Consider the following 27,499-nt stretch of genomic DNA (forward strand, 5'->3'; position numbering starts at 1 on the left):
CTGAATCAGTAAACCTTTGTAGTTGAACACATTAGCTGCCACTCATTCATAATCTGAGAACAAAATTCTACAGGCTTTATTTTCAAAAGGCTTTTACCATTAAGTCTTAATCATCTGAATCTCATTGAAATTAATAGAGATTTGAGTTTAGGGAAAGAACAGGGGTTATGCTTCTGGTATGACCCATTATGCTCCAAAAAACCTATTCTTTTGTATGCAACAACTGTAAACTGAGTGAAATGGAATAAAAAATACCTGAACATTCTAAGGACTGAAAAAAGTAGTCAGATTTTCACAGGTAGTCAGAACTGGAAGAATGGACTGATATAAAATGAGTTTCTCATTTTTACATCTAATCATCATCATCATCATCATCATCATCATCATCATCATCATCATTTTGGCCTGCTACCTAATGATAGGTATCAGTCAAGGCATCAATCAAGGTGACTAAATCACCAACAAAGACATGCATTTCTGAACTGAAGAACTTTAACACAGAATTCAGGCAACCATAGCCATTAAGAAAGTGGAAGGGAGGGCAGCCCAGGTGGCTCAGTGGTTGAGCACTGCCTTCAGCCCAGGGCGTGATCCTGGAGACCCGGGATCGAGTCCACGTCGGGCTCCCTGCATGGAGCCCTCTCCCTGTGTCTCTGCCCCTCTCTCTCTGTGTCTCTCATGAATAAATAAATAAAATATATATAAATATATATAAATAAATTATATATATAAATATGTATAAATATATATAAAAGATATATATCATAATATATATATATAAGATATATATATAAAGATATATAAAGATATATATATCTTTATAAAGAAAGTGGAAGGGAAATCCCAGATGAGAGAAAGCCTTCCAGGCAAGCCCCAAATTCTGTATATATACTCTGCCCAAATCTCTCACTGACCCTAAACTACACATGAGTGGGGCAGATTGCAAATAACCCAGTTAAGAAAAAGCAGAACTGAAATGAGATCTGTACTGGCACCAGGCATTTGCAGTATGAGTCCAACTGAGTTAATTGCCTGCTGAAACAAAAATATCAACTCTATTCTGAAAAACATAACAGAATCCAGAATATCCACAATAACATACACAATATCCAGAAAATACTGCAAAATTATTCAGCATATGAATAGTTAGGAAAATGTGATCTATTTCCAAGGGGAAAAAACAAAACAATCCAGGATTATTCAGATGTTGGAACTCACAGACAATGGCTCTAAGGCAGCTATTCTAGGGAAAGACACTCTTGTAATGAACAAAAAGATAGCGAATATCAGCAGAGGAAACACAAACTATAAAACAATAAAATGAAATTCTACAAATGAAAAAAAACATCTAAAATGTTAAAAAAAATTCTTAACAACAGAATGAAATAAAGCAACAGAAACCACCTGGTCTGAAGAACAGAAGGAGAGTTACTGAAAAGGAGAATGAACAGCACCTCAAGGCCTCAGATCAAAAAGTTTAACATATGTGTATATGAAATCTCAAGAACACAGAATAGAAAGAATGAAGTAGGAGGGGAAAAAACACCTTAAAATAAAGGAAAAGCAACCTCTAGAAAGATTCTTCTACATATGTGGAACAAGCTTAACTTTCTCATTAAAAAAAAAATAGATCAGCTATCTTCACAAATTACAGATGAAAACACTAACTGCACTTCATAGGTTAAAATGCATTTAGAGAAATAATAGCATTATTTTTAAGATATTATGAATCAGAGTAAGAGCACAATCATGCCCCTCTGTGTATGTAGCAAAACTATTACCAGGTTCCAAAAAAGAGTTGTCCTTCCTTTAAAATGTACTAAGATTCAAGACTCAAGATAAGCTTATCAAATGCATCTTGTGGTATGAGGAGTATGCTGTCATATACACAGAATCTATATTTTTAATGCAAGTAAGCAAATTTACCTAGAGTACTGTCAAACATTATAAATTGCACTTCCCATCACTCTCTTCTTTGTGCTGGTCACTGACAAAGGCAATGAAAATGGAGTAGACATAAGCATGCCAATCAGATTCTACACAAGAAGAATATCATATAAAAATTCTTGTGAGATGAGTCCAGGAAACAGAGTAGCTGCCAGCACTGAAATATTGTGTTCTTGTTTATATGCAATGCAACAGGACAGCCTTTGTATTTTTTTTTTAACAGTTCAGTACTTAAAACAATCTATACTTCAAAGGAAAGTAAACAGGCATGTGCTTAGATTGCTCTTTACCTCCTGACTTGTTTCTTTTATAGCAGACACTCTGAAGAACTAGACAAGTCAAGCTCTATGTAAACAATAATGTCCTCTGTGCTTCCAAATGCAGACATCAAGTGGAGTATACAACCCAGGAAGTTTCTTTGGAGACAACCGTTAAAAATCAAATAGTGTTTAAGTCCATTTATGGTGAGGCTGGAAATGATATTTAATCTCTTGAAAATATAATCAGAACAATGGCTATGCCTACAGAGCTAACTGAAATGAAGAACAAAAGAGCACTCAGGATAATCAGACCAGAAGAACTTTTAAAGGTGGAGAACAGTCTCTTGAACAGAATTTTGGGATCAACCGTCAGTATCCAAACTGATCAGAAATTGCCTCAAGTTCTCTTTTGTTCTCTTCTCTTTGCTATCCTTGTGAACACAAAGCTATGCTATAGATCCTCCTTGTTTTTTGCCACACTACATTTTCCAAAAGCATACCAAGTAGATGGTATTTTCTGGTCTGAGGAATTAGTATGAAGTAAGCCAATAATAGCATAGAAAAAATGCAACAATTAAAAATTACTACCATGATTTAAAATGGAAAACACAAGTTTCAATTTCTAAAAGTGAGCATAAAAAATAACTTCCTTGATCTCGATATATCAAATGTACACACAGCATATTAAAATACAATCAGGGGCTCAGTCAGTTAAGCGTCTGACTTTGGCTCAGGTCATGATGGGGAAGTCTGCTTCTCCCTTTCTCTTTGCCCCTTCCCTCTGCTCGTGCACACTCTCTCTGTGTCTCTCAAATAAATAAATAAATAAAATCTTTTTAAAAAATAAAAATAAAATAAAATACAACTGAAAAATTTACTTGAATATTCTGATTATAACAATATTTTAACACTAAGTCTCCTATTTTGTGTGCAAAAGAACTTTTAAGGAATGATTTATGTTGTTCAGCTTTCTTAAAGAAGGTAGACAAATAAATTTTAATTGATGTCTTTTTATCCTGTTGGTAAATTTCCTACAATAAATAAAATTATTCAAAATCACCCAGTGACTTTATTTTACTCTTAGTCCATGCTGAAGTAGTGTGCTAGTTAAAGGTTACTAAAAGGGGATTCCTGGGTGGCTCGGCGGTTTGGCGCCTGCCTTTGGCCCAGGGCGCGATCCTGGAGTCCCGGGATCGAGTCCCACATCAGGATCCCAGCATGGAGCCTGCTTCTCTCTCTGCCTCTCTCTCTCTCTCTCTCTCTCTCTCTCTATCATGAATAAATAAATCTTGAAAAAAATACAATAAAGGTATGAATCTTTAAAAAAAATAAAAAATAAAAGTTATTAAAAATGATAGTGTTCCTCTTTAACTAAAAGTAAATACAAGGCATCCCTTTCTTCCCTTTGCCCCACTTCTACTCCTGAATGAGAAGGAGAAGTTCAACCAATTAAAAAATGAAGACTACAGTCAGCCACGTTCCAGGAAGTCAATGCTTTTCTCCCTCACTGGGATAACTTACCTCTCCGGAGACAGGTGCAGCCAAACAAAACCTAGTGGTGCCTTTTTCTTTAAAAATGCCCCTGACCTTGGAAGGCCAGAGAAGTGTCCAGAGTAAAAGCTGGAGAACTGACAAGTATGACCAGACGTGAACCACGGGAGACTGTCAGGAACAAGATACTCAGGCTAATCTTTACTTTATATCAAGAAGGTGAAGGTATCCTCATGGCTCACATGGTCCTTCTGATTCTCCATGGTAAAAACCAGACTAAATTTGGGACTGAAATGCTATGTAATAAATAAGCCAGTACACTTTCCCAGAATGTCATTTGAGGTTCAGGATCATATTTCTCTAGCCATTTAACACTAGCCATTGAGATCTTTAAAACAAAAGACTGACATTTATTTCTTCCACTCTCACTTAGCCTCTCAGTTTAATCAAATAAAAGTGAAGGTACAAATAATAAACTTTCTAGGGAGTTTACTACGTGCCAAGCACTGCTCTATGCACTGGATAGTCATCATCTCCTTCAATCCCCACAATTACCTTATGAGGTAGATCCTCTTATCATCCCTATTTTATGAATGAGAAACTGAGGCTTCCAAAGGTATGGCAACTTGCTCCAAGTTAAGCTACTAAGGGACAGAGCTAAAATTTAAACCCAGTTCTGGGGGACCCCTGGGTGGCTCAGCAGTTTAGCACCTGCCTTCAGCCCAGGGCATGATCCTGGGGTCCTGGGATCGAGTCCCACATCGGGCTCCCTGTGTGGAGCCTGCTTCTCCTTCTGCCTGTGTCTCTGCCCCCCTCTCTCCCTGTGTATCTCTCATGAATAAGTAAATAAAATCTTTAAAAAAAAAACAGTTCTGCCTGGCTCCAAGTACACACTTTTATCCACTAGATCACTCTTCTTCTGTTCAACTCAAGGACACCTGGAAATAATGAGAACTAGAACGCCTCCACACACTTGGGACTACAGTTTCTTCACAACTTCATTATCCTAGCAGATGCTGAAGAAGACCACTTTAGCTCTAGAGGTGTTCAATCCATCATCAAGGGACACGAGATACTAAAGACAGCAGCAGAAATTTCCAGAACACTTCTCCAAGTGGAAAAGGGTTCTTAACTTATGGCTAGGTCAAAAAAGAGATGTGCCAACAGGTGGCAAACTTGATCATTATAGGGCGCTGAGGTAGGAAGTTGAGCAAACTGGGGCAACATGTCCACAGACTTGGTTTGTACACACTGCCAATAAGAAGAGAGGCACAGTATATGCTAAAGAGAAGGGAAGAGTAGAGAGGCAGGGATAAAAAGGCATAATTGAGAAGCAATGTCAGAAAAGATGGAAGAGGTGAAGTATGGAGAAGCCATGAATGGGTTTGATTTGGACAGAGGAGAGCCACCTAGTCCTTGCGGACTGGATGGTACAGTGACAGGAAAGTCTGATTGTGGGAGGCAAAACACAAGCAAGTTTTCACCTTCTGGAGTCTACTGAGTAGGAGGTATGATTACCTGTAAGAGAAAAGGGAGAAGATATGATACTCACAGAGAGTGAAACTGTGGGAGAGATGCCAAGAGGAAGACAAGATTGCCCAGCAGTCCTGAGGACCCAGCTCATACCACACACTTACAATGGAACCAACCATCATTAAGAATTACTCCAGCAGCGCTCCATGGGGCAAGTGTGGGGGAAAGCATATCACTGGATATACTACTGATCCACCATCAATAGTATGCGCACAGGTATAGAAGAACAAGGGTTAGTAGGGCTCATCCAGGAATCCTAGCTGGACAGAGAAAGAACTAAAGCAAGGAGGGGGCTGATATCTAAAGAAAGGAAAGGAAGACAAGGGGCCTAAGAAAAAGATCTAGGTTCAAAAAATAAATGTAAATTAAATCAAAGACTGAGAGAGCTGAAATGCTAGGAGGCTATGATCAGAGACTGGAATATGCACAGCTGAGAAGAGTGGTTCTAGATGATTCTAGGCTAATAGAGTCTGGCTATGGGAGAGGGTTCCTGGAGTAGAAGTAACAACAAAAGACCTCAATATTAGGCCAAATGGGAAAATATAAGACCAGTTCGGCTGAGTGGCAAGAGTTACAATGGAGACAAAAATGGCTAAAATGCATATGGGGGGCTGACAGGGAGGTCTGTGGGAAGGAAAGACAGCAGGGTAGAGAAAAGAGCACAGCCAGAGCATGTGCCTCACTTAGTGCCTGGCAGTGTGAGAGAGGCTGAGTATTCGAGAGGCCGCAGCTCAGAAGACAGGTTAAGGGTGAGGTGCGCTCTCTGGGGTCTGGTCCACTAGGCTGAGGAGACCAAGCAAATGAAACAGCAGGAGCAGCACAGAGACCTGGCCTCCCACCACATATGAGTGGCAAGACCCTTGTCCCAGCCAGAGTCCTAAGCCATTAACTCTTCTCAGTATCTTCACTTCCACTTCCACAGCTTTGATTATCACCTCCCCTCGAATGACTTCCAAGTTTCTCTCTCCAAACTCAGGCTCTCTCCTGCCCTTGGTTCTGAATATCTACATAACCATCAAGCCATCTCTTCCTGGACTACTGGCCTTAATCCATACTCAACATGCCCAACACTCAACCGGGTGAGCGTCCTTCCCCCAAAACTCTCACCTCCAGGTTTTCCTATTTCTCCCACTAACCAGACTGAAAAGGTGGCACCATCTTTAATTTCCTCCACCACGTCTCCCCTCATATCTTATTCAGGTTGTACCAATTCTTCTTTTATGACACCTCTAAGGCCACCCTTTCCATTATATTACACTACCACCACCACCACCACCACCACCGCCCCCCGCCCTCCCAGGTCAGGCCCTCATGGCTGAATAGAGATTATTACAAGACTGTGTTGGGACTCTCCTCCCCGGTTTCCTTGTCTTCTTCTTGTTACTAACCCAAGACAAAGTTTCCTAAAACCTCACTTGACACATGTCAATCACTCCTCGAAAACCTCCCATCTCTCTTGTTTGCTTCCATAACAAAGGCCAAACTCTAGGTAAACACTGCAAGTCCTTTATGGGCCGTCCCTTCCTATGTCTTTACTACAGGAACAAGACACACGGTGGTCATCCCAGTTCACATGGACTGTGCAATCCTAAATAGTGTTCTAATTAAAATTGATAGTGGTCATAATATTCATCTGATCTACCTGTGTCATAAAGCACAAAATCCTTTTAAATAGACATTTTAATTCAGTGAGATTCAAGAAGTAACCTTGCATTTCTAAAAATGATCTAGCATAATTTCCCTAATGGGCTATGAAAGTATAAATTACTTCTATAGTTGCTCACTTTTAATTTATTTTTTATTTTTTTTTTTTTCTCACTTTTAATTTATAATTTAGAAGGCAAAGGGCTTGTTAGTGTAAGTCTGGTGTCAAGGTGTTAATAAAATTAATTTATTGTCAATTTCAATCCTCAGAGAAAGGAAATCTTACTGATCACAACTTTCAGAAATCCTTCCTAAATGATGCTCTTTTGGAAGTGATCATGGCTAGGAATGCATTACACTTCTTTATGCAAAAAAAAAAAAAATGCAGAGTTACAGTAGAATGCTTCCAAAACAGGACTGCAAATAAAAACATATGTCATTAAGGAGGGCAGAGGACTCCCTAGAAGGTGCATATCTAGTGAAACCTCCATCCAGATACTGCATAAAGAACCTTTCACCTGCAAAATCCCTGAACTCTTCCTATACCAAAAACTTCCTACCACATAGTATATATTATCTTAAATCCTTACAAAAATGTGCTGTTAGAATGAATTCGCATGTAATGGTTAATGTGTCAACTTGACTGGGCCGCGAGATGTCCAGGTGTCAAGCTAAACATGATTTCTGGGTGTGTCTGTGAGGGGCTTCCAGATGACATCAATATTTGAATTGAGGGAATGAGTAAAACAGAATGCTCCCCCCAGGGTGTGTGGGCATCAACCAGGCCTGAAGAGAATGAAAAGGAGGAAGAGGGATGAGTTGTCTCTCGACCTGAATGGATTAGCTGGGACCTGAGTCCTCTGCCCTCTAACTGGCACTTGCACCATCAGTTCTCCTGGTTCTCAGGCCTTCAGACCTGGACTGAATGACACCACTGGTTTTCCTGTGTCCTCAGTTTGCAGACGGCAGATTGTGGGATTGTGAGATTTCTCAGTCTCTGTAATTGTGTCAATCAACTCCTCATAATGTATAAACACACTTTTGTTTTTGACTAATACACATTTCACAGATGAGAAACTGGCCAGAAGAGTTAGTAGAGATAGAGGTACAGTCAGAGTTGGAACCCAGGTATTCTGACTCTAAATCCAGTGCTCTCTCATTCCATGCTTTCCCAATAAAAGACTCTAGAGAGTAGTAACTGATAAAGACCCTCATAGCCTTTCTGGGAGGTGGAATGGGGAGGATTGCTATTAAGAAGTCATCTGAGGGATCCCTGGGTGGCGCAGCGGTTTGGCGCCTGCCTTTGGCCCAGGGCGCGATCCTGGAGACCCGGGATCGAGTCCCGCGTCGGGCTCCCGGTGCATGGAGCCTGCTTCTCCCTCTGCCTGTGTCTCTGCCTCTCTCTCTCTCTCTCTGTGACTATCATAAATAAATAAAAATTAAAAAAAATTTAAAAAAAAAATAAGAGGTCATCTGAAACTTCCTTAAGACAGGTGGGATCCACAGGCCCATAAGACATTACCAGTGTTCAAATTAAGTACAACAGATTTTTACTTTCCTTGCCAGAAACATCCATCTAGCTAAAACCCGATACACAATTCAAATTTTTTTCTGCTCCTCTTCCAACTTTTAGAGCAAGAGAATCTTTATTTGAAATGTCATTTTTAATTACTGATTGCTAACTACATCAGGCAACTTTTCTAGAAGTCTTACTTACTAACATTTAATAATATATAAAACGTATTAAGTACTTACCAGGAGTCAAGCATTATTCTAAGCAAACATGTATTAATTCATTACCCACATGAAAACTCTATCAAGCTGACACTAGTGTTATCCGTATTTTCCAGGGGAGGAAACTGAGGCACAGTGCTAGGAGATAGTGGAACTGAGATTCAAATCCAGGCACTCTAGCTCCATAGTCTGCCTATGTTTTTCATCACTGCATGCAACCTAATTTTAATCTTCAAAGCTATGAACACTCTACCATGTAACATCAGTTATCTTTAATTATAGAACCAAGAACTAGACAAATTCCTGGCAAGTTAAATGTTGACTATAACTAGAGACACATCCCACAGGTTCTAGGCAATATCCTTCCTGTAACACATCCAAACATATTACATCTGATCACCTTTCCCAAGCAGGAAAAGGAGAAAGGAAATAAGCCAGCTGATGGGTCTTGGGTAGCAGCTGTGTGGGGAAAGGAAGAGGACGGATATCAAAATGAAGTCCAAGAGAGAATTCTACAGTTGATCTCCAGTGCTTAAAACAGGTCATCAAAGCAGAGCCAGAGGCATACACGGCACATGCTGGGAGCTAAGGTATAAGGCCAGCAAGAGTTGGATAATCGGGGAAGATTACAGTTGGCAGGTTATCTAGACATATCCTGGAGTCAGGAGCAAATGACTGCTGTTGAAATCTAACATGCTTCAATGCATGTGTGCAGAGAGGACAGGTCCATTTAAAAGAACCGGAAAAGAAAAAAAAGAAAAAAGAAAAAAGAAAATACGTAAAATAGCCAGAAGATGACAATCATACAATTGTGCACATAAGGGTAATACTGTGATATGATCAAAGTATATACCATCAAAGCAGGTCTATGCTATGCAAGTATGTAAGCAGGCGTGTAAGGTCAACAATAAGGGCATGGTAGTGGTAAGGTGAGGGATAAGCGATGCAATTCAGACTGTAAAATTCCAAAGGATCAATGATAAGTTATATTGAGGAAATGTGTTTTAAAATAAAATTAATACACACTCAGATGCAATGTGAAAAATTAAAAAGTAACTCTGACTAGTAACTCTTAGCATTTGTTTTCTCTGTGTAACTCTTCAATACAGTTCAACAAGGTTATTGATCTTCTAATACATTAGATGGAGGACACCAAGAATTATAGGGGACTCAAATACCATTAAACTGCAGCCCCAGAAGATACTTACAATCCACCCTTATACTAATACAAGTAAACAACTGTAGCACTCTGAAGAACATTGAGAAAAGAGCGGGTGGGGGCGCCTGGGTGGCTCAGTCAGTTAAATGTCTGACACTTGATTTCAGCTCAGGTTGTGATCTCAGGGTCATGAGATCCAGCTCCACATCAGGCTCCTCGCTCAGTGGGGAGTCTGCTTGACATTCCCTCTCTCCTTCCCCCTGCCCTTCCTCACCCTGCATACACGTGCGCTCACTCTCTCTCTCATTCTCTCTCAAATAAATAAACAAATCTTTGAAAAAGAGAAAGAAAGAAAAAGAAAAAAACACCAGAATGAATGACAAGGCATTTAGTGGGAGGAAGTGGCATTTAGAATATGTCTACAAGTCTCTCCAGTTTGAAAAAAAAAAAAAAAAAAAAAGTCTCTCCAGTTTGAAGAATAGGCAATCTGGGACCTGAAGTGATGATGGACAGAACTAGGGTGATGGCACTGGGTGGGACAGATGAAATGAAGGGACAGATGTAAGAAACACTGAAGCCCATGGCAACTCCTGTGGTCAAATGTGCAGGGGAATCAGAGATGACACTAAGAATTCAGGAAACATCTTTCTTAATAAAGTCTATTACTTCCAAAGGCACTAGAAGAGGCCCCAGAGAGAAAGGGCCTCACACCATAGTAAGAACCACTTTATCTCAGCATCCCTTGTGGATTTCTGCCTTCGGGGAAAGTGACCACTAGCCCAGGACACTTTGACTAAAGCCAATTAATCACCCTTCATTAAATCACACCACCTCCAGGGGGCATTTGGGGTTCTCCATTTTTACCTCGATAGTACAGCTGAGACAAAGCCAGCACATTTAATAACATTTTACTAACAGCCAGGAGATATTTAATAAAATGAAATAATCCTAAAAGATAAAATGGATCAGAAACAAGATACAGTTTAGTCCTTTCTGGTCCATGGAACCCCAGTTGCAGTCAGGCTCTCCCATTCCTCAGGGTCTTCCCAGAGGTAGATGCCACCTTTAACGTCCACGGCTGGGGCACCTTCCTAGACAGGTTCCTCAAAGTCAGACACAGAGAGAGGGAACAAACAAGCACGGCCAGGTGCCCCCTCCCACCTCCCCAGGCTGGAATCTCCAGACCTGCTTTTGACCCAACTGTTTGGTTTGAGACATGATCATGCTCTTTACCCTCGTACTTTACCTTCCCACAATACAAAGCACAACCACCCAACAAACAGCAAATCCACACACACAGACACATACCACATGCATAAAAAACGCCCATGGAAAGGACACATGAACAAAAATGGGCAAGTTTCAAAAAAGAGCTAATGATTGAAAGATAAGAAAGATAGAAGCTAGTCCTGGAAGGGAAATGACTTTGCTTTGAGAAATGTCAGTTTTAAGGGGCCAAAAAATATATCCAGGTAGAGATGCATGCAAGGTAGAGAAATGTTAATGTGAGTTTATAAGAGAGGCTGACCCTGTAGATGGGGGAAGGGGGGAAGCGGTTCCAGGAATATATAGAAAAAGGTATAGGAAAGGAGAAGCGAGGGGAGGAGAGACCCCCATGCTCCCCCCCCCAGCACACTGAGTGGGGTGGCACAAGAGGAAAACGAGGGGCCGGCAAGACAGAGGTGGAGAGAGAAGGCAGTAGACAAAAGAAGAGCAGCATTCAAGAATGAGGCAGTGGGCCACAGTCCAACGTGCTTTATGATTCAGAAAAGCTGATTGGATTAAAATTTTAAAACACAGCTGCCTTTTGAGAGATAGGATTTAGTACAATGATGAGGGAAAGTGAGGACAGGGGGCTGTGGAGTGATGAGCTCTTGGAGGCGGGGCGGGTGTCCTTCCTTCCTGAGGACTGGCCTGGGAGGGAAAGTGAGAGAGAGCCCCTGCCACCACCGCCACCACTGCCCCCACCGCCACCACCGCATGCTCTGCTAGCACAGGGACCTTGCCCCTCTGCGCACCGCTGCATGCTCAGCACTGAGACCAGTTCCTGGCATGAAGGAGGTACTCAGTAAATATTTGCTCATGGAATGGTGTGTTTATTCAATGAGTCGCTGTTTGATTAAATAAGCGAATTAGTGAATGAACACAGTGATGGTATTTGAGGAAGCCTGAGATAATATTCTTGTTATGGCACTTCTGTGATTCAGCTATAAATGCTGGAGATAAAGCCTGTAAGCACAGTTCACATCACTGTACTTCGCTGAAGTCAGTCTTCTTGACAGTAATCCAAGGAAAAAGAGAATCCTCCAGGCCAGATGCTGAATTTGGAGAGACAACCCTCGAATCTCTACAGAGTGGAAATCCCTCTCTGCCTTAACCATAAGGAGATACTGAAAGGAGCTCCTGAGGGGTAGGTGGTGAGGAAGGGGCTCTCCACATGGGGGACAGTGGGGAGCAAGAGATTAAGAATCCAGGTGAGTGCCTTCGAGGTTGTGAAAACCCGTTGGTCCCGTAGGTCACCTATCTCAGGCTGCTACTGGCTCTCCTACATCACTCTGCCCCACATTTAAAGTCTTTGTAAAGTTCTGATCTGGGGATGAGACTATAAAGGGGTTCGGGCAGCACTAGGGGACAGCACTGCGGTGGCAGCAGAAGGCAGTGTCAAGAGTGGGAGAACCCCAAGGATCAGTGATGTGAGATGACCGCCAAGACATCTCGAAGGTTCGAGGATTTGTTTCATTAGGTGACATGGTATTCCCTTACAGGGAATATAGGAAAGAACTTTTTATTTTTCCTGTTGCTTCTCATTTTGATTTTGTTTGATTCAGACAAAGGAGAACTGAGCACATACACAGTCTAGAGGGAGAAAACTGGTGGAGAGCAATGGAAAGAAGGTAGGGTTGTAAGGACTGATATAATGTAATTAAACAAAACCCTGGAAGAAAGGGGAGGCCATGAGACCCAAAGGCTACCTGGGAAGCTTCCTTTTTTACAAAGTGGTATAAAGAAAGATAGGGAATGAAGATATATAAATAGATGCCTGGTGAGGCTTCCCTGGAAGTTAGGGGACAGAGCCAGCTAGGGGACTTAGAGAACATAGAACGTTCACGTAGCTGCTGGGGAAAGGCCACCAGAGAACCCAGTGAATAAAGAGGGTCTCTGCAACCTTGAGGGGCTAGATCACTGCAATTCCCAGAAATTCTAATTTCACGATCTAGTGCTATTTACAGCAATATTTGGCAAACAGAAAAGGTCTTTTTTTTTTTTTTTTTTGCAGTTAGAGATGCAGTCCTACGCTTGAGCCAAGTTCAGCTCACCTAATGGATCCGCTACTACTGAGTCACAAAACCAGGATAAACACACCTCACAGCAGAATCATCTCATAATTTTAGAAACAACTCTAAAGACAGGTTCTAATCAAAGGAATCACAATTAATCCACCCTGCTTATTTTCCTTCAGACGGAGCCAAGCTGCACTGTTTCATACCAAGATGGTCAAGGTCTTCCAGATGGAAGACATCTTAGAAATCATCTAGTCTAACTTCTCACTTATTATGACTTCATTTTTAGAAACCCATGGCAGAAACTATCGGTGCACACTGGCATCCCATGTGCTCCTTTACATTCGTCAGCCTCCTTTGGGGTACACCTGAGGCCGCAGGGCTGAACTCTGGCCAATGAGACGTCGGTGGGCATGATCTAAGTCACTCCCAGGCCTGGCCCCACCTTGGCTGGAGGAAGACCGATCAATCTGCATCATGTCAAACTTTGCTTGAGAGACAGATAACCTTCCATTGTGCTGCTCACTGACATTTGTGGAATTGTCTGTCTCAGCAGCAAGCATTAACTGATTCCCAAGACTTCTCTGAATAACTTAGCAACTCAAAGAACTGCCAGTCATGCTAGAGAAAGAGATGGAGATTATTATGGCCCACAGATCCAACAGATTAAAAGGATAGAAGCAGTCATGAAACTCATTTTTTATAGTATAGTAGCATCTTAGTCATCTAAAGGTTATTATTTGAAGACATAGCCTACAAAAGTTAAGGTCTTCCCCAAGAACCAGTAAAAAAGCAGTTGGGGTCTTAAAAGAACCCAGCCTAAGAGCCAAATAAAGCGTTAGAGGTTCACTTACGAGTTAGTCTCTCAGGCTGTATGTATTCAAATTATCTTGGAGTAACTAAATCAATCTTAAAAATCTGGCTTATCTCAGGTAAGAAACTGAAAATGGGTCTGTTTCTGCTTTGTTTGCTCATTTATTTTTTTTAGATTCCACACATAATTGAAATCATATGGCATCTGTCTTTCTCTGTCTGACTTTTTCACTTAGCATAATACCCTCTAGGTTCATCCATGCTGTCACAAAAGTCAAGCTCTCATTCTTTTTTATGGCTGAATAATATTCCAACGTGTGTATATGTGTGCATGTGTGTGTGTGTGTGTGTCACATCCTCTTTATCCATTTACCTATTGATGGATCCTCAGGTTCTTCTGTATGTTGGCTATTATAAACAATGCTGCAATAAACAGAAGGGTACACACATCTTTTCTATTTAGTGTTTTTGTTTTTGTTTTGTTTTGTTTTACCAGTAGTGGAATTACTGGATCATATGGTATTTCTATTTGTAGTTTTTTAATGAACCTCTATACAGTTTTCCACATTGGCTGCACCAATTTAAATTTCTACCCAGAGGGGAGGTGGGTGGAGAGATGGGCAAAATAGGTAAAAGGGAGTGGAAGTACAGGCTTCCGGTTACTGAATATAGAAGTTCCAGGGATAAAAGGTATCACATAGGGAAATGCAGTCAATGACTTTGCAATAGTGTTGTATGGTGACAGATGGTAGCTCCACTTGTGAGCGTGGTATAATGTATGGAGTTGTCAAATCACCTTATTGTACACGTGAAACTAATACGACCTTGTGTGTCAACTCTTCCTTTGAGATAAAAGAAAGGAAGAAAAGAAGAGAAAAGAGAAAAGATGGAGCAATAAGGGCTGGTGCTAGAAGAGGCCAAATCACATTCTGAAAGTGAAGGAGATCAGAATTTTAAATGCAGAATTTGCAAAAAGCAAGGTAAAGAGCTCCATTTTATCATGGAGCCTGCTACTTCTCAGAGTCCTGAAAGCATCATTGGAGGAACTCAACCCACCATTGATTTAAAAAAAAGAAAAAAAAAAATGACCTAATGTCCTCAACTAGCATTTGTAAGCATCTAAGGGATGTACAAAATGTGTAAGAAATCTCTGGAAATGGTAACACAGTTTCTGTACTTAAAGTATGTTACTATTATCTGGAAAAAAAATAATTTTTGAGGACCACCTTATTTCCCCACACAACGATGCCCAAAAATAAGAGGCACTGCCTTCTGCATACTGCTTGCGAGTGAGAGGTTCCTTCCAAGCCCATGTGGGTGCACATATCCAGCATGAAGGAAACCGGGAGTCCGTCCTGAAGCAGAATCAGGAGCCCAACACCATGTGAGGTAGAGAGGACCTTAGAGAGCACTCAGTGCCAGCCCTGGGAGAACAGCTCGGTGCCCAGAGGGCACCCATTCACCCCACTGTGGAGGGGTAACCCCCTTTGCTTTTGGAGCCAGGGTACACGACCACCCGCATCACAACGTTCCTTCCCTGGACAGGCCTGATCTTGCCCCCACGCCCTTTCCCCACGCCCTTTCCCAGGCCTTCCCGGAACCCAGAGGTTGGTGGGTCCAGAGGCCCTGACGCACTCACCTGCAAAAAGCAGTGTCCTACTGGGGCATGTTCCGCAAGGGTGGCGTTGTACACCTGCCTCCGGAAGACGGGCTCGTTGTCGTTCACGTCGTCCACGGTGATGCTCACCAGGCAGGTGGCAGAGAGCGGGGGTGCTCCGAGGTCTTGGGCTACCACTCTCAACTCCACCGCCTCCTGCACCTCTCGGTCCAGACTCCGGCTGGTGCTGATCACGCCGCTTTCGGGATCAATAGCGAAGGCCGGCGCGCACTCCCCGGGGGCCCGCGCGCCCCGCGGGGAGCAGCGACCCGGCAGGTGCACCAGCGCGTAGCGCAGCCGGGCGTGGTCTGTGCCAGCCTCGTCCGCGTCGGTGGCGCTGACCCGCAGGACGGCGGTGCCCGGGGCTGCAGCCTCGGACACCGAGCCCACGTAGCGCTCCCTGCCGAAGACAGGCGGCCGGTCGTTGAGGTCGGCGACCCGGAGCAGCAGCGTCTCCTCTGCGCTCAGCGGCGGGGAGCCCGCGTCCGTGGCCACCAGCCGCAAGTCATAGAGGTCGCGCGCCTCCCTGTCCAGGGGCCCCGCGACGCAGAGGAAGAAGACCCCGGGGGAGCCCCCGGCGCGCAGCGCGAAGGCTCCCTCCCCGCCCTCCAAGGACAGCGAGACGCCCGCGCCTCCGGGGCCCGCGCCCGGCTCCCGGGGGGCCACCTCGCGCGGCTCGGGGTCGCCGTCGTCCGCGTCCGACACCGAGACGCGGGCCACGTAGTCGCCCGGGGCGGCGCCCTCGGAGACGCGCGCGGCGCCGCCGTCGGTGAGCAGGAGCAGGTGAATGGCCGGCGGGTTGTCGTTCACGTCGAGCACGGCGACCGACAGGCGCACGGTGGCCACCTCGGGCGGGGCGCCGCCGTCGCGGGCCTCCACCAGCAGCTGGTGCCAGGCCTGCGCCTCGCGGTCCAGCGGCCTGCGCACCCGCACCACGCCGCTCAGCTCCTCCACCGCGAAGGGCGCCTGGCGCGCGCGGAGGCTGTAGCGCACCAGGCCGTTGCGCCCCAGGTCGCGGTCGGTGGCGCGCACGCGGCAGACCTCGGCGCCCGGCGGGGCGTCCTCCCGCACGGCCGCGCGGTACTCGCCGCGCTCGAACACCGGCGGGTTGTCGTTCTCGTCCAGCACGCGCAGCTCCACGCGCAGGTGGCCCGTGCGCGGCGGCCGGCCGCCGTCCCAGGCCTCGATGTGCAGCTCGTGCGCCGCCGCCGCCTCGCGGTCCAGGCGCCGCAGCAGCACCAGGTCCAGCGGCTCCGGGGGCGACGACCCCGGGGTCCCGTAGCGCAGCTGGAAGAACGGCCCCGCGGGGTCCCCGGGCGCGGCGGGCGGCTGCAGCAGGGTGTAGCCCTGCGTGCCGAACAGCCCGGCGTCCGGGTCGTGGGCGCCCGGCAGGCGGACGGCGGTGCCCGGGGGGCTGAGCTCCGACACGTCGAGCCGCAGCGAGTCTCGGGGGAAGCGGGGCGAGTGGTCGTTGACGTCGTTGACGCGGATCTCCACCTGCACCACGGCGCCCAGCAGCGTGGCGGCCGCGAAGCCGTAGCGGTCCCGCCGCTCGCGGTCCAGGCGCCGCGCCGTGCGGATGATGCCGGTGTCCGCGTGCACGTGGAAGTCGTCCAGCAGCGGGGAGTCGTCCGAGTCCTCCGAGAGGAAGAAGCCGCCCCCCTCCTGCTGCTGCGCGGCCGGCAGCCCCGCGCGGATGTCGCCCACCAGCGTGTCCGGAGGGAGCCCCTCGTCCACCGAGAGGCTGAGGTTGAACACCTGGGCGGGTGACCCCGAGGCCGCCCACAGCCCCGCTTGCAGGCAGAGCCCGAGCAGGAAGCGCTGGGCCCCGGGGGCGCCGCCGCCGCCCGGCAGCCCTCCGGGCGACCCTCTCCGCCCGCGGAGCCCGGGGCGCTTCCCGGCGGGGCCCCCCGGCCGCGGCTGCCCGTCGCCCATCCTCCGCCCGGGCGGGCTCATCTCTCCGCCGGCAAATCGGGCGGGCTCCCGGGTAACTGCCGGCCCGCGGACGGGGGGGGGGGGGCGGGGGGGATCCGGGAGCCTCCTCGGCGTCTGGGCCACGCAGGAGAAGACTGTGTCCGGCGCCCAGCACAGCGCGAGGGGCCGAGGATCGGTCCGCGGCCGAGGGGGGACCACGGCTCCGGCCGCCCTCACGCAGCCCCGGAGGCTCCGGCTGCGTCGGCCGCTGCAGCCACCCCTCCGGCCCCTGGCGCCCTCTCAAGGACTCTCATCTCCTTTTCTCTCTCCTTTTATTCCTTTTACATCTGTTCCTTGTTCTGCTCGGCTCGTTGTTTCCCCCTGGTAAAGTCAGGTGCATTATTTCTTTTGCCAAAAAGGATGAAATTATTTAAAGCGCACACACAGGGAGAGGATGGGGGTCGGGCCGGGGAAGGGGGTGGAGTGAGGGCGGGAGGGAGTGCGGGCGCCGGGCGGGGGCGGGGGGCGGCGGCGGGGTCTGCGGCTCCGGGGGCGGCCTGTCCCCGCCGCGTGGCGGGGCGCCGGGGACCGCCGGGCTCCAGCCCCCACCCGGCCCCGCCCTCCGCTCCCCTCCCCTGCCCTCCCCTCCCCTCCCCTCCCCGCGGGTGACGCGGCGCACGCGGGGACGACTCCAACCTGCGCGCGGGCCGGGGACCCAGGGGCGGGGAGCGCAGGAGGCGGGGCGCGCAGTGGGAGCGGCGGTGGGGCGCGGGGGGGGGGGCGACAGCAGCAGCCCCTCGGCGCCGCCTCCCCGTCCCCTGGACGGTGCCTTCGGCGGGCCTGACGCTTGGCTCGGGCTGAGCACAGGGCGGGGGTTACGATCACTTTGGGGAGCCAAACTTGTGTTCTCCATTTGGCGAGAGAGGCTCGTCCCCAGCGGAAGGACAGATGGAGTCAAAGGCCGACGCGCAGCTGGGGCCGGGATGGCTGCAAAGGGGCGGGGGGGGGGGGGGGGGGAGGCGGAACTTGGAAGAAAACCTTCGCGAACCCCCGGGAAATCTGTGACACACATGGTGCAGACCCTGCTTTATTATGCCGCGCTACTACTCAGCGACGTGTGAGCCGCTTGTCACTCCCCCCTGCCACCGACGATGACGACAAAAGATTTGGCTTATGAACACTTTTTTTTTTTTTTTTTTTTTTTGCAATGCATTCAGCGCCATCCCAACACTTCCAGGGTGTTTTACGATGCTGATTTATGGGCAGAAAAATGGGGCAGCTCAGGCCAGACCACCTTGCAGCACTTCGCCACCGCCTCTGAGCAAGGGAGTTTGCGGCCAGGGCCGCTGTGGACGACACTGAAACTAGCTTCTGCCGGAGTCCAAGAAAAATGCCGATGAATTGCCAGTCGCAGGTTTCCTCTTCCATTATCTGTAACGATAGGTAGAAACTGATAAGTGGCCTCGAATAAAAAAAAATGCCTGAGGAAGGACTCTCTGCCTTCTTGAGAATGGCTGGTCCTATGTAGCCAATGGTTTCTGCAAATTTTGCATTTAGGCCAAAGGGAAGCATTAATTTCCTAGATGCTGTTGCTGTCCTTTAAGGAGGACCAACAGCTCTGCATGATGGTTTCTGGCAGCAACAGTAAAATGCCTTTTAATATTTGGGGAAGGGGGTTTTATATATATATAACGGCACCTCTACACCATTATCTCTACCTCTGACAAAATAATAACGAGACAATTTGTTTGATAGCAGATAAGTTGCAAGTGAATGGAGACATTGGTAAAATACAGCCAGCTGCCTTTCACCAGTGAGGTCTCCTTACCATTTAGGAGAGACTAGTTGTAAGTCTTTAGAATCTTCTTTCACTTTAACCTCTTTAATCTCACTTGAACTAGTCCCGGGTCTCTAGCCCTGCCCCCCTAGAAGTAATTCTCAGCCAAGCATCTGGATTATTGTTTTTAAAGCTAATTCAAATCATGTCTCCCCCTGCTTAGAACCTGCCAATATATTTCCATTACACTCGGGTTATAATTGAGACTCCTTCCAGTTGTACAACTAACATGGCCCTACCCACCTTTCCAGCCTCATTTCATACCACCGCTCTGGATCCAGTTATAGTGCCTTTTTTCTGATCTTGGTATTTGCTACGGACTGAATGTTTGTGTCTCCCGCAAAATCCACACTGGAGGGTATTATGCTGAGTGAAATCAATCGGAGAAGGGCAAACATTATATGGTCTCATTCATTTGGGGAATATAAAAAATAATGAAAGGGAATAAAGGGGAAAGGAGAAAAAATGAGTGGGAAATATCAGAGAGGGAGACAGAACATGAGAGACTCCTAACTCTGGGAAATGAACAGGGGATGGTGAAAGGGAGGTGGGCGGGGGGTGGGGGTGACTTGAGTGATGGGCACTTAGGGGGGCACTTGATGGGATGAGCACTGGGTGTTATGCTATATGTTGGCAAATTGAACTCCAATTAAAAAAAAAAATCTACATGTTGTTGTCCTACACACCCCTCTCCCCAAGGGGATGGTATTAGGAGGTGGGGTTTGGGGATTAGGTGAGGTCATGGGATTAGTATCATAAGAGTCATGAGAGAGCTTGCTGCTGTCTGCTCTCTACCATGTGAGGACACAAGACGTGAACAGTCCACAACCAGGAAGAGGGCTCTCCCCAGACCATCTCCTTGACCATGCCAATGCTCTAATCTCAGACTTCCAGCCTCCAGAACTCTAAGAAATAAATTTCTGTTGTTTATAAACCACCTAGTCTATGGTACGTTGTTATAGCAGCCTGAACAGACACAGTGCATTTGAATTGTTAAAACCTTTCTGTCCCTGGGAGTTATTTCCTCTGCTTTGTGAAGATTTGGCCCATTCTCATTAATTCAAATGCCAACTGTTTGGAATCCTCTCTTGACCACTCTACTCAAGTAAACTTCTCCACCATAAACCCTTCTCCTCCCATTATATTTCATTGAAAACACCTATCGATGCCTGATATCAGTTTGCTTAATTCATTTGTTTATTAGATTGTTGTGATCTCAACCCTCTTCGTGCTCTTGAAACATGGCTTTATCCCAGAACCCAGATCAGTTCCTATCGCATAAATGGATCCCCATTCTCTAAACATATGTTGGATGACTGGAAGGATGGTTGGTTTAGCTGATGGGTAGATGGAAGGATTAAGTCTTTTAAAGGAGGGATTTTAAGCCATAATTCAGAATTAATTGACCATGAAATCCTTTATTGTGATGGACTGTACCTTCACAATTTATTCATTCTAATCATCCTACAAGGCTTCTTGAACTAATTTTTGAACTTCAGCTTATTTTGCAAAGTGTATTGTTACCAAATATTTACTTGAGTCTAAAAATAAAGGAAAAGCAGCTAGTTATTCTGCATCTTTCACTGACGTTCTTTGTAAACAGTGGTTTGGTTTAGAAACAAATGAAAAATCAGAAACTTCAAACATCTATTTCCACATTAGTTCTTAGGCTTTATAATTTAAGCACGTTCCATCCAAGGTCTCCTGCCTACTTCATACCCTTCACTGAATGCCTTGATCAGCATTTTAGTTTGAGAATTCAATTTGGTGGGGTTAAAAAAAAAAAAAAAGAACATTTCTCAAATATGCAAAAAATAATTTTAGATTCTAGCACAGAAGCCAACAGCTTACAAGAAATAGTCAAGGTCTGACCCACTTGGGAGAGGTATCATGGTGTAACTGGCAAGAGTTTGGGCATTGAGGCTGGGCAACTCTGGTTCTGCTCTATAATTATAGGCAAATTATTTTTTTAAAAAAATTATTTGAGAGAGAGAGAGAGAGAGAGAGAGAAGAGAGAGCCTGATCTGGGGAAGAAGTAGATTCTCTGCTGAGCAGGGAGCCCAACACTGGCCTCAACCCCAGCCAGGATCCTAGGATCATGACCTGAGCCAAAGGCAGACGCCTAACCGACTGAGCCACCTGGACACCTTAATTGTAGGAAAATTATTTCACAGTCTTGTTAAGCCTCAATTTCCTGTTCTCTAAATTGGGGGTTATACTATCTAATTTATAGGACATTATGAGTCTTAAGTGAGACAATATATGGAGACGTCGTATGGAAACAATGTGTGAAGACATCAGCGAGTGTTACTTCTCTTGCCCCTGTTGTTTGTGAGATGAAGTATTTTAGGGGTGAAGTGTTTTGGAATTCTCAGTCATATCAAACTCTGACTTCTTAGCCCTCCTGAGTGTGTGGAGAGGGAGATGAAAAGTTCCCAGTATCACAGACAGCAGCAATCATGGGCAGAAACACCCAGAGCAGACCTTCACCCAGTCTTACATGGTTTAAGCAGTATAGGAAGTCCATCATCAAAAAACATTTTCTCTCAGACTATAGATAGCCCCTAGCTTTGTAATCATTAACATAAATAGTCTAAATGGTTACTAAGTGCTCAAAATGTCCAAAGCATCTCACATCAACCCTTTAGGGAAGGAATTATAATTACTACCCCATATTATAGACGAAGAAACTGAGGTTCAAGGCATTGCAAGTAACTTGGCCAAAGTCACTTAAGTGTAAAGTGGTGGAATTGCGATCTGAACCCAGACCCAGAGCCCAGACAGTTTCATTTCAGTGCCCATGGTCTTTGGAGCTTTTCACCCATCATTTATCATCTCTATGATTTTCTGCTTAAGGCAAACTCTTTTCCTCAACTGCAGCAGGAAGAACCCTGGACAGCATGCTTGTGTGAATGGTGGGATGGCACAGGAGAATAGCCACGAGGAAGTGATTACTTGAGAGTGCAACGGGAAGACACTATTTAGAAGTGGGCAGACTTAAAGCCAAGTGAGGAGAAGTATCCTGTGGAAAATAAAAGGTTTCTTCCCACCTCTTCCCCCAGAAGGAAGACCCTCCGAGGCTAGGAGGGACACCTTGACAGCAGGAAACCCCTGCTCTTTTTGGCTCACATGTTATTATCTTTCTAAAAGGATGAGCTAAAGAATGGAGCTCGTGATGTTTACATATTACATACTTGGCTAGACTATGGTGCCAAGCATAGTAGGTAATCGAGCACTAGTCTAAATGTCGTTGTGAAGATAATTTGGAAATGCGATTAACATCCACAATGACTCAACTTTAAGGGGAGGTTGCGCTTCATAATGTGGTGGGCCTCACACAATCAGTTGAAGGCCTCAAGACGAAACTGTTTCCCAGAGAAGGAACTGTGCCTCAAGACCGTAATATAGAAATCCTGCCCGAGTTTCCAGCCCACTAGCCTACCCTCCAAGTTTTAGACTCACCAGCCCACACAATCATGGGAACCAATTACAAAGTATATATTGGTTCTGCTTCTCTAAAGAACCCTGACTGAGGCAGAGCTTTCTAAGAGGAGATGATTTAATGTCTATTATTATAGTCTGTCTTTGATATGCACATATTTCATATCCTTAAAGATTTAAAACCAGAATTCTGGACATGATGTCACCTGGACAGGTGATTATATGATAGGTAATTAAGTCTACTTCCCTATCTTAGAACCTAAGTATCCAAAAGAGATGACAGTCTTTTCCCTCTTTTTAAATTTTGATCACAGGTTGTATACACACCCATTCTACTTTCTGAGCCCAACAGAATATGATCAAATTTTATAGGGCACTTGTCTCTGGTTTTTGTATCAGCATATAGTTATTTTGTCTGATTCTTTGGGAAGATGAAAAAAATTTATCTCAAGATTTCATCATATGGTTGGAGAGAGGTATAACATGGCTTATCATTAAGGGGATTTAGATCCACTATACCAAATCCTATTTTTCAAATCTAGTATGAGCTCTACACCAAAGTTCTCCCTACATTTGAAGTTTATAAGACAGACCCTCTAGCTTAGAGCACTTTCTGCTTGATTTTTGCCAAGTCTCCTCTCTCTCTTAAATTGCTTACTCTCCTTCCCAATAACTGGGAGGGCAGACCAACTTCTCCCCACTCCCCCTACCAGGCTCCAGATGGCCTACAAAGGCCAATCAAAACCGCTCAAACATAGCCTTTTAAGATTTGGCTTCTTTGACTCTGTCTTTGGCACACACACACACACACACACACACACATACACTCATACACACACCATCTTGCTTTCCCTGAACGCTTTTCTTTGGATAAAATAATCCCAGCTCCTTATTTCCCCAACCCTTTAATCATTTTCTTTCTTTTCTCTGAACTCCTTCCAATTTCCCTATATATTGTATAAGATGTGGAAACCAAAACCACACACCATTTTCTAACAAGGCCTACGTATTGCCAAATTTAGGGAGGCTGACTTACTTCTTCAATCAGAAATCAAAGCCAAGTCCAACAGGTTCTTAACAAGTGGATGTTGGAACAGGTGTGACACCCCCATTCAATAAAGCAACACCTTCTGAGTAGATAATTATTCGGTGTGGAAAGGTAATTTACTTGCTTTCACTGAAAGGGAGTTTTAGAATATTCATGTATTTGTATCGAGTAGCATGAAGGCTGTAGTTAGTGCAGAAAAAGATAAATAGTGGTTAATTCTGCTCATATTTTTCTAGGTGTAATTGCTCTTTGTGTGAAGTAAAGGAAACTGATCCGTTTCCTGGGACAAAGCAAAGTTCACTGAAATACATATACATAATATATGTTATAATAATTCCAAGCAAGAGAAAGCAAAGGAAATACCCAGGACCCTGCCAATCCCACAAATATTCAGTGAGAAAAACACCTGGATTCTCCCCAAGCCACAGCTGTTCAGTTGGAAAATGCCTGGATCCCATTGAATCAAGGCAGTCAGGGAAAAGAGCCACATCCGGCCCAGTGTGTCTCCTCAGTACGACAGGCACACATGAATCCTATTTGATCAAGACACAGTTATTTTGGAAATAAATAGATCCTGCTGGATTCAAGCACAGTTCACGATTAGCGCACACAGATGGGGATGGACTGGGTACAGATACTATCTACAAGAAACCCCTGCAATATACAGACATTTGGTAAGAGCTTATGCCACAGATTTTTGGCCACGTCAATATCTCGGTTATTTTTCTCAGGGAACATATGTGAGTCTGGGGGTGCTGTTCCTTGATCCAGTTTGCCTGGGTCACACAGGATCTGAGTATCTTGCCCTGGTTCTTTAGATTTAGCAGTGTGTATCCATAAAGAGAAATGCAAAAGTGAACAAAGCCCCTTTGGTTTTCCTTAGTATCGAAGCAGCAGCATAATCATAATAGGAATGTTCCAGGCCTTTCGAAAGCATGTAAATTGAGAAAATAAAAAAACAAAAAAAACCTGTATCTCTATCAACACAGTTTACATTTTCTACATACCCCCCCCCCTTTTTTATACAAACTTCTTTGAGCCCAATGAAACATTTTCACTATACTTTCCAAATAACTTTTCAGCAACTCATGGTAAAAATACTACTACTGACTCTGAAACTAGCCAAAAAATTAGGTAGATATTTACAACAATTAAATAATTATTGTACTTACCTACTTTAAGTCATACAGAGGTTTTCCTACAGCTATTTAAATTTATAAGGATTATAGCAGTGCTTAATACCTTTTTTTTTTTTTTTTTTTCTAGAGAGAGAGCAAGCAGAGGAACAAAAGGAGCAAAAAAAGAGAATTTTAAGTAGGTTCCACCCTGGGAGTGGACAAGGGGCTCGATCTCACCAACCCTGAGCCAAAATCAAGAGTCAGATATTTAACCGACTGAGCCACTCAGGTGCCCCAACAGTGCTTAATACTTCTATAGATGTTTTTCTTTCTTTTTTTTTATTTTTATTTATTTATGATAGTCACACACACAGAGAGAGAGAGAGAGGCAGAGACATAGGCAGAGGGAGAAGCAGGCTCCGTGCACCGGGAGCCCGACGTGGGATTCGATCCCGGGTCCCCAGGATTGCGCCCTGGGGCAAAGGCAGGCGCCAAACCGCTGCACCACCCAGGGATCCCCTAGATGTTTTTCTATAATAGTTGAAACTAATCCTGAAGAGAGAAACTATGCGTTGAAAAGTCATAGATTTGGAGTCTGAGGGCCCTGAAATCCTGAGGTCTTGGGAGAGTCTCCACCCGATGATTTCCCCCGGAAAACAAGGTTGCCATACCTGCACAGGCAACGGTAGGAACTGCTTTGTGAATTCAAGTGCCCTTCGAATGTCCTCCAATGACTGCCAATTTCTTGTTTCCCATAACTATTTGTATCCATTATAAGAAAAGAGAAAAACAGAGGAATGGGATCCCCGAAGGAAGTTCTTCGACTGGCAAGATGCAGTCAATGAATAAACCACAGTCTTGCAGGAAAGCAGGCCTAAATCCCATGGTCAGCGATCCGCCTTCTGACCACTGCACACTGAGTGTTTTCACCATCAAACTGAGCTCCAGGGTATCTGCCGTGAGCAACTTTACTGAATTTGCAGGAGCGTCTCCTCCAATACAGCTTCCTGTGTCTGCAAATGTATATATATATTTTTTTCCCTTTGCCTTCACGGGCTTTCATCTGACCCTCTATTTATAAATCCAGCTTTTGAGTTTTTGCTCTGTGCTTTATATTCAAGATCTCTTTTGAAGGCTCTCAGCTTCTCATGCATTTTTATCCCCAGCTCACCTGCTTCACCTGTGTGCATTATACAATGTTCCTTCTTTCTTTTAAGCCCTGGTCTCTCCAATCCAGGCAGAACAAGAAGGCTTAAAAATAACAGTTATAAAAAATTCACCAGAGGAGATGCCTTAAGGACCCAAATGATAAAGACCTTCTAGAGGCACAGATGAATATTGGGCCGGCAAGCAACTACCAGCAAACAGGGAGGCAATTGCTCATTTTCTTTCTTTCTTTCTTTCTTTCTTTCTTTCTTTCTTTCTTTCTTTCTTTCTTTCTTTCTTTCTTTCTTTCTCTTTCTTTCTTTCTTTTCTTTCTTTCTTTCTTTCTTTCTTTTCTTTCTTTCTTTTTTTTTTTTAAGATTTTATGTATTTATGTGACAGAGAGAGAGGGAGAGAGAACACAAGCAGGGGGAGTAGCAGAGGGAGAGGGAGCAGCAGACTCCTCATGGATCAGGGATCATGACCCAAGGCGAAGGCAGATGCTTAACTGACTGAGACACCCAGGCGCCCCCTAATTGCTCGTTTTCAAGCAAGTGGGTCATGCTGCCCGTGAGGGGAAAGGTGGGCTTGTACAAGGCTGCAGAATGGCCGCAGCTCCCAACCCTTGGACTCTGCAGGTGCCAGAGTGAATGTTTCCAGGATAGAGGCCCTTCTTCTGCAAGCGTGTCACCAGCATTGGAGCCATTTTCACAAATTAAGATATATCTGAAGGACTATTCGTGACCTCGTTTTCCCTTGCTCCTTAACAGGCATCCTTGCAGGCCCCTGTGGGAGGTCAAATAATGCTGCCCCTCAAAGATGTCCACATCCGAATCCCCAGAGCTTGTGAAGGTGTTACCTTACATGACAAAAATGACTTTGCAGATGTGATCAAATTATGGATCTTGAGTTGGAGAGACTGTCTAATGGGCCCTTATAAGCAATTGGAGGAGAGTCAGAGTCAGAGACAGAGATGGGACAAGGCAAGCAAAGGTCAGTGCGACGAGGCCATGGGGGAAAGAATTCAATCAGCTTCTACAAGGTGGAGAAGGCAAGGAATGTTTTCTCAGAGCACCCAGAAGGAAGGCAGCCCTGTCAACATGTTGATTTTAGCCCAGTAAGACCTGTGTCAGGCTTTTCACCCCCAGAACTGTAAAATAGTACATTTGTATTACTGTAGGACCCTAATTTTGTGGAAATTTGTTGCAGCAGCAATAAGAAACTAATACTTCCTTCGACAGTACCAAGGTCAATGTGTCTTCCTTCTGGCATTCTCCATAGCGAATACCTATGTCCCCAGAGCTTCTGCTGTCTCTCAGACACCTGATCCTCAGTTGCAAAGAAGGGGGAAGTTATCACAACATTGGTTTTGCTTCCAGCCAACAGCATCTCCAGGGATTAGTTCCAGCTAGAAATTTGGGCAGATTCATGTCAGGGAACATTTCTTATGATGTCCAGATGAATTTTTTTTCTTTGATT

At 45.2% G+C, this 27,499-nt stretch overlaps 1 protein-coding gene across 1 annotated transcript in view; it reads right to left on the reverse strand.

Moving 5' to 3' along the window:
* DCHS2 (dachsous cadherin-related 2) overlaps positions 1-17,475 on the reverse strand; it is a 226,643-nt gene extending 209,168 nt beyond the window's left edge. Inside the window, exon 1 of the mRNA XM_038559070.1 lies at positions 15,502-17,475. Within this exon, the coding sequence (XP_038414998.1) occupies positions 15,502-17,475 (1,974 nt within the window). The remainder of the gene's footprint in view (positions 1-15,501) is intronic.
* Between the last annotated feature and the right edge of the window lie 10,024 nt (positions 17,476-27,499).

The sequence above is a fragment of the Canis lupus genome, chromosome 15 (assembly GCF_011100685.1).
Source record: "Canis lupus familiaris isolate Mischka breed German Shepherd chromosome 15, alternate assembly UU_Cfam_GSD_1.0, whole genome shotgun sequence".
Taxonomy (NCBI): Eukaryota; Metazoa; Chordata; class Mammalia; order Carnivora; family Canidae; genus Canis; species Canis lupus.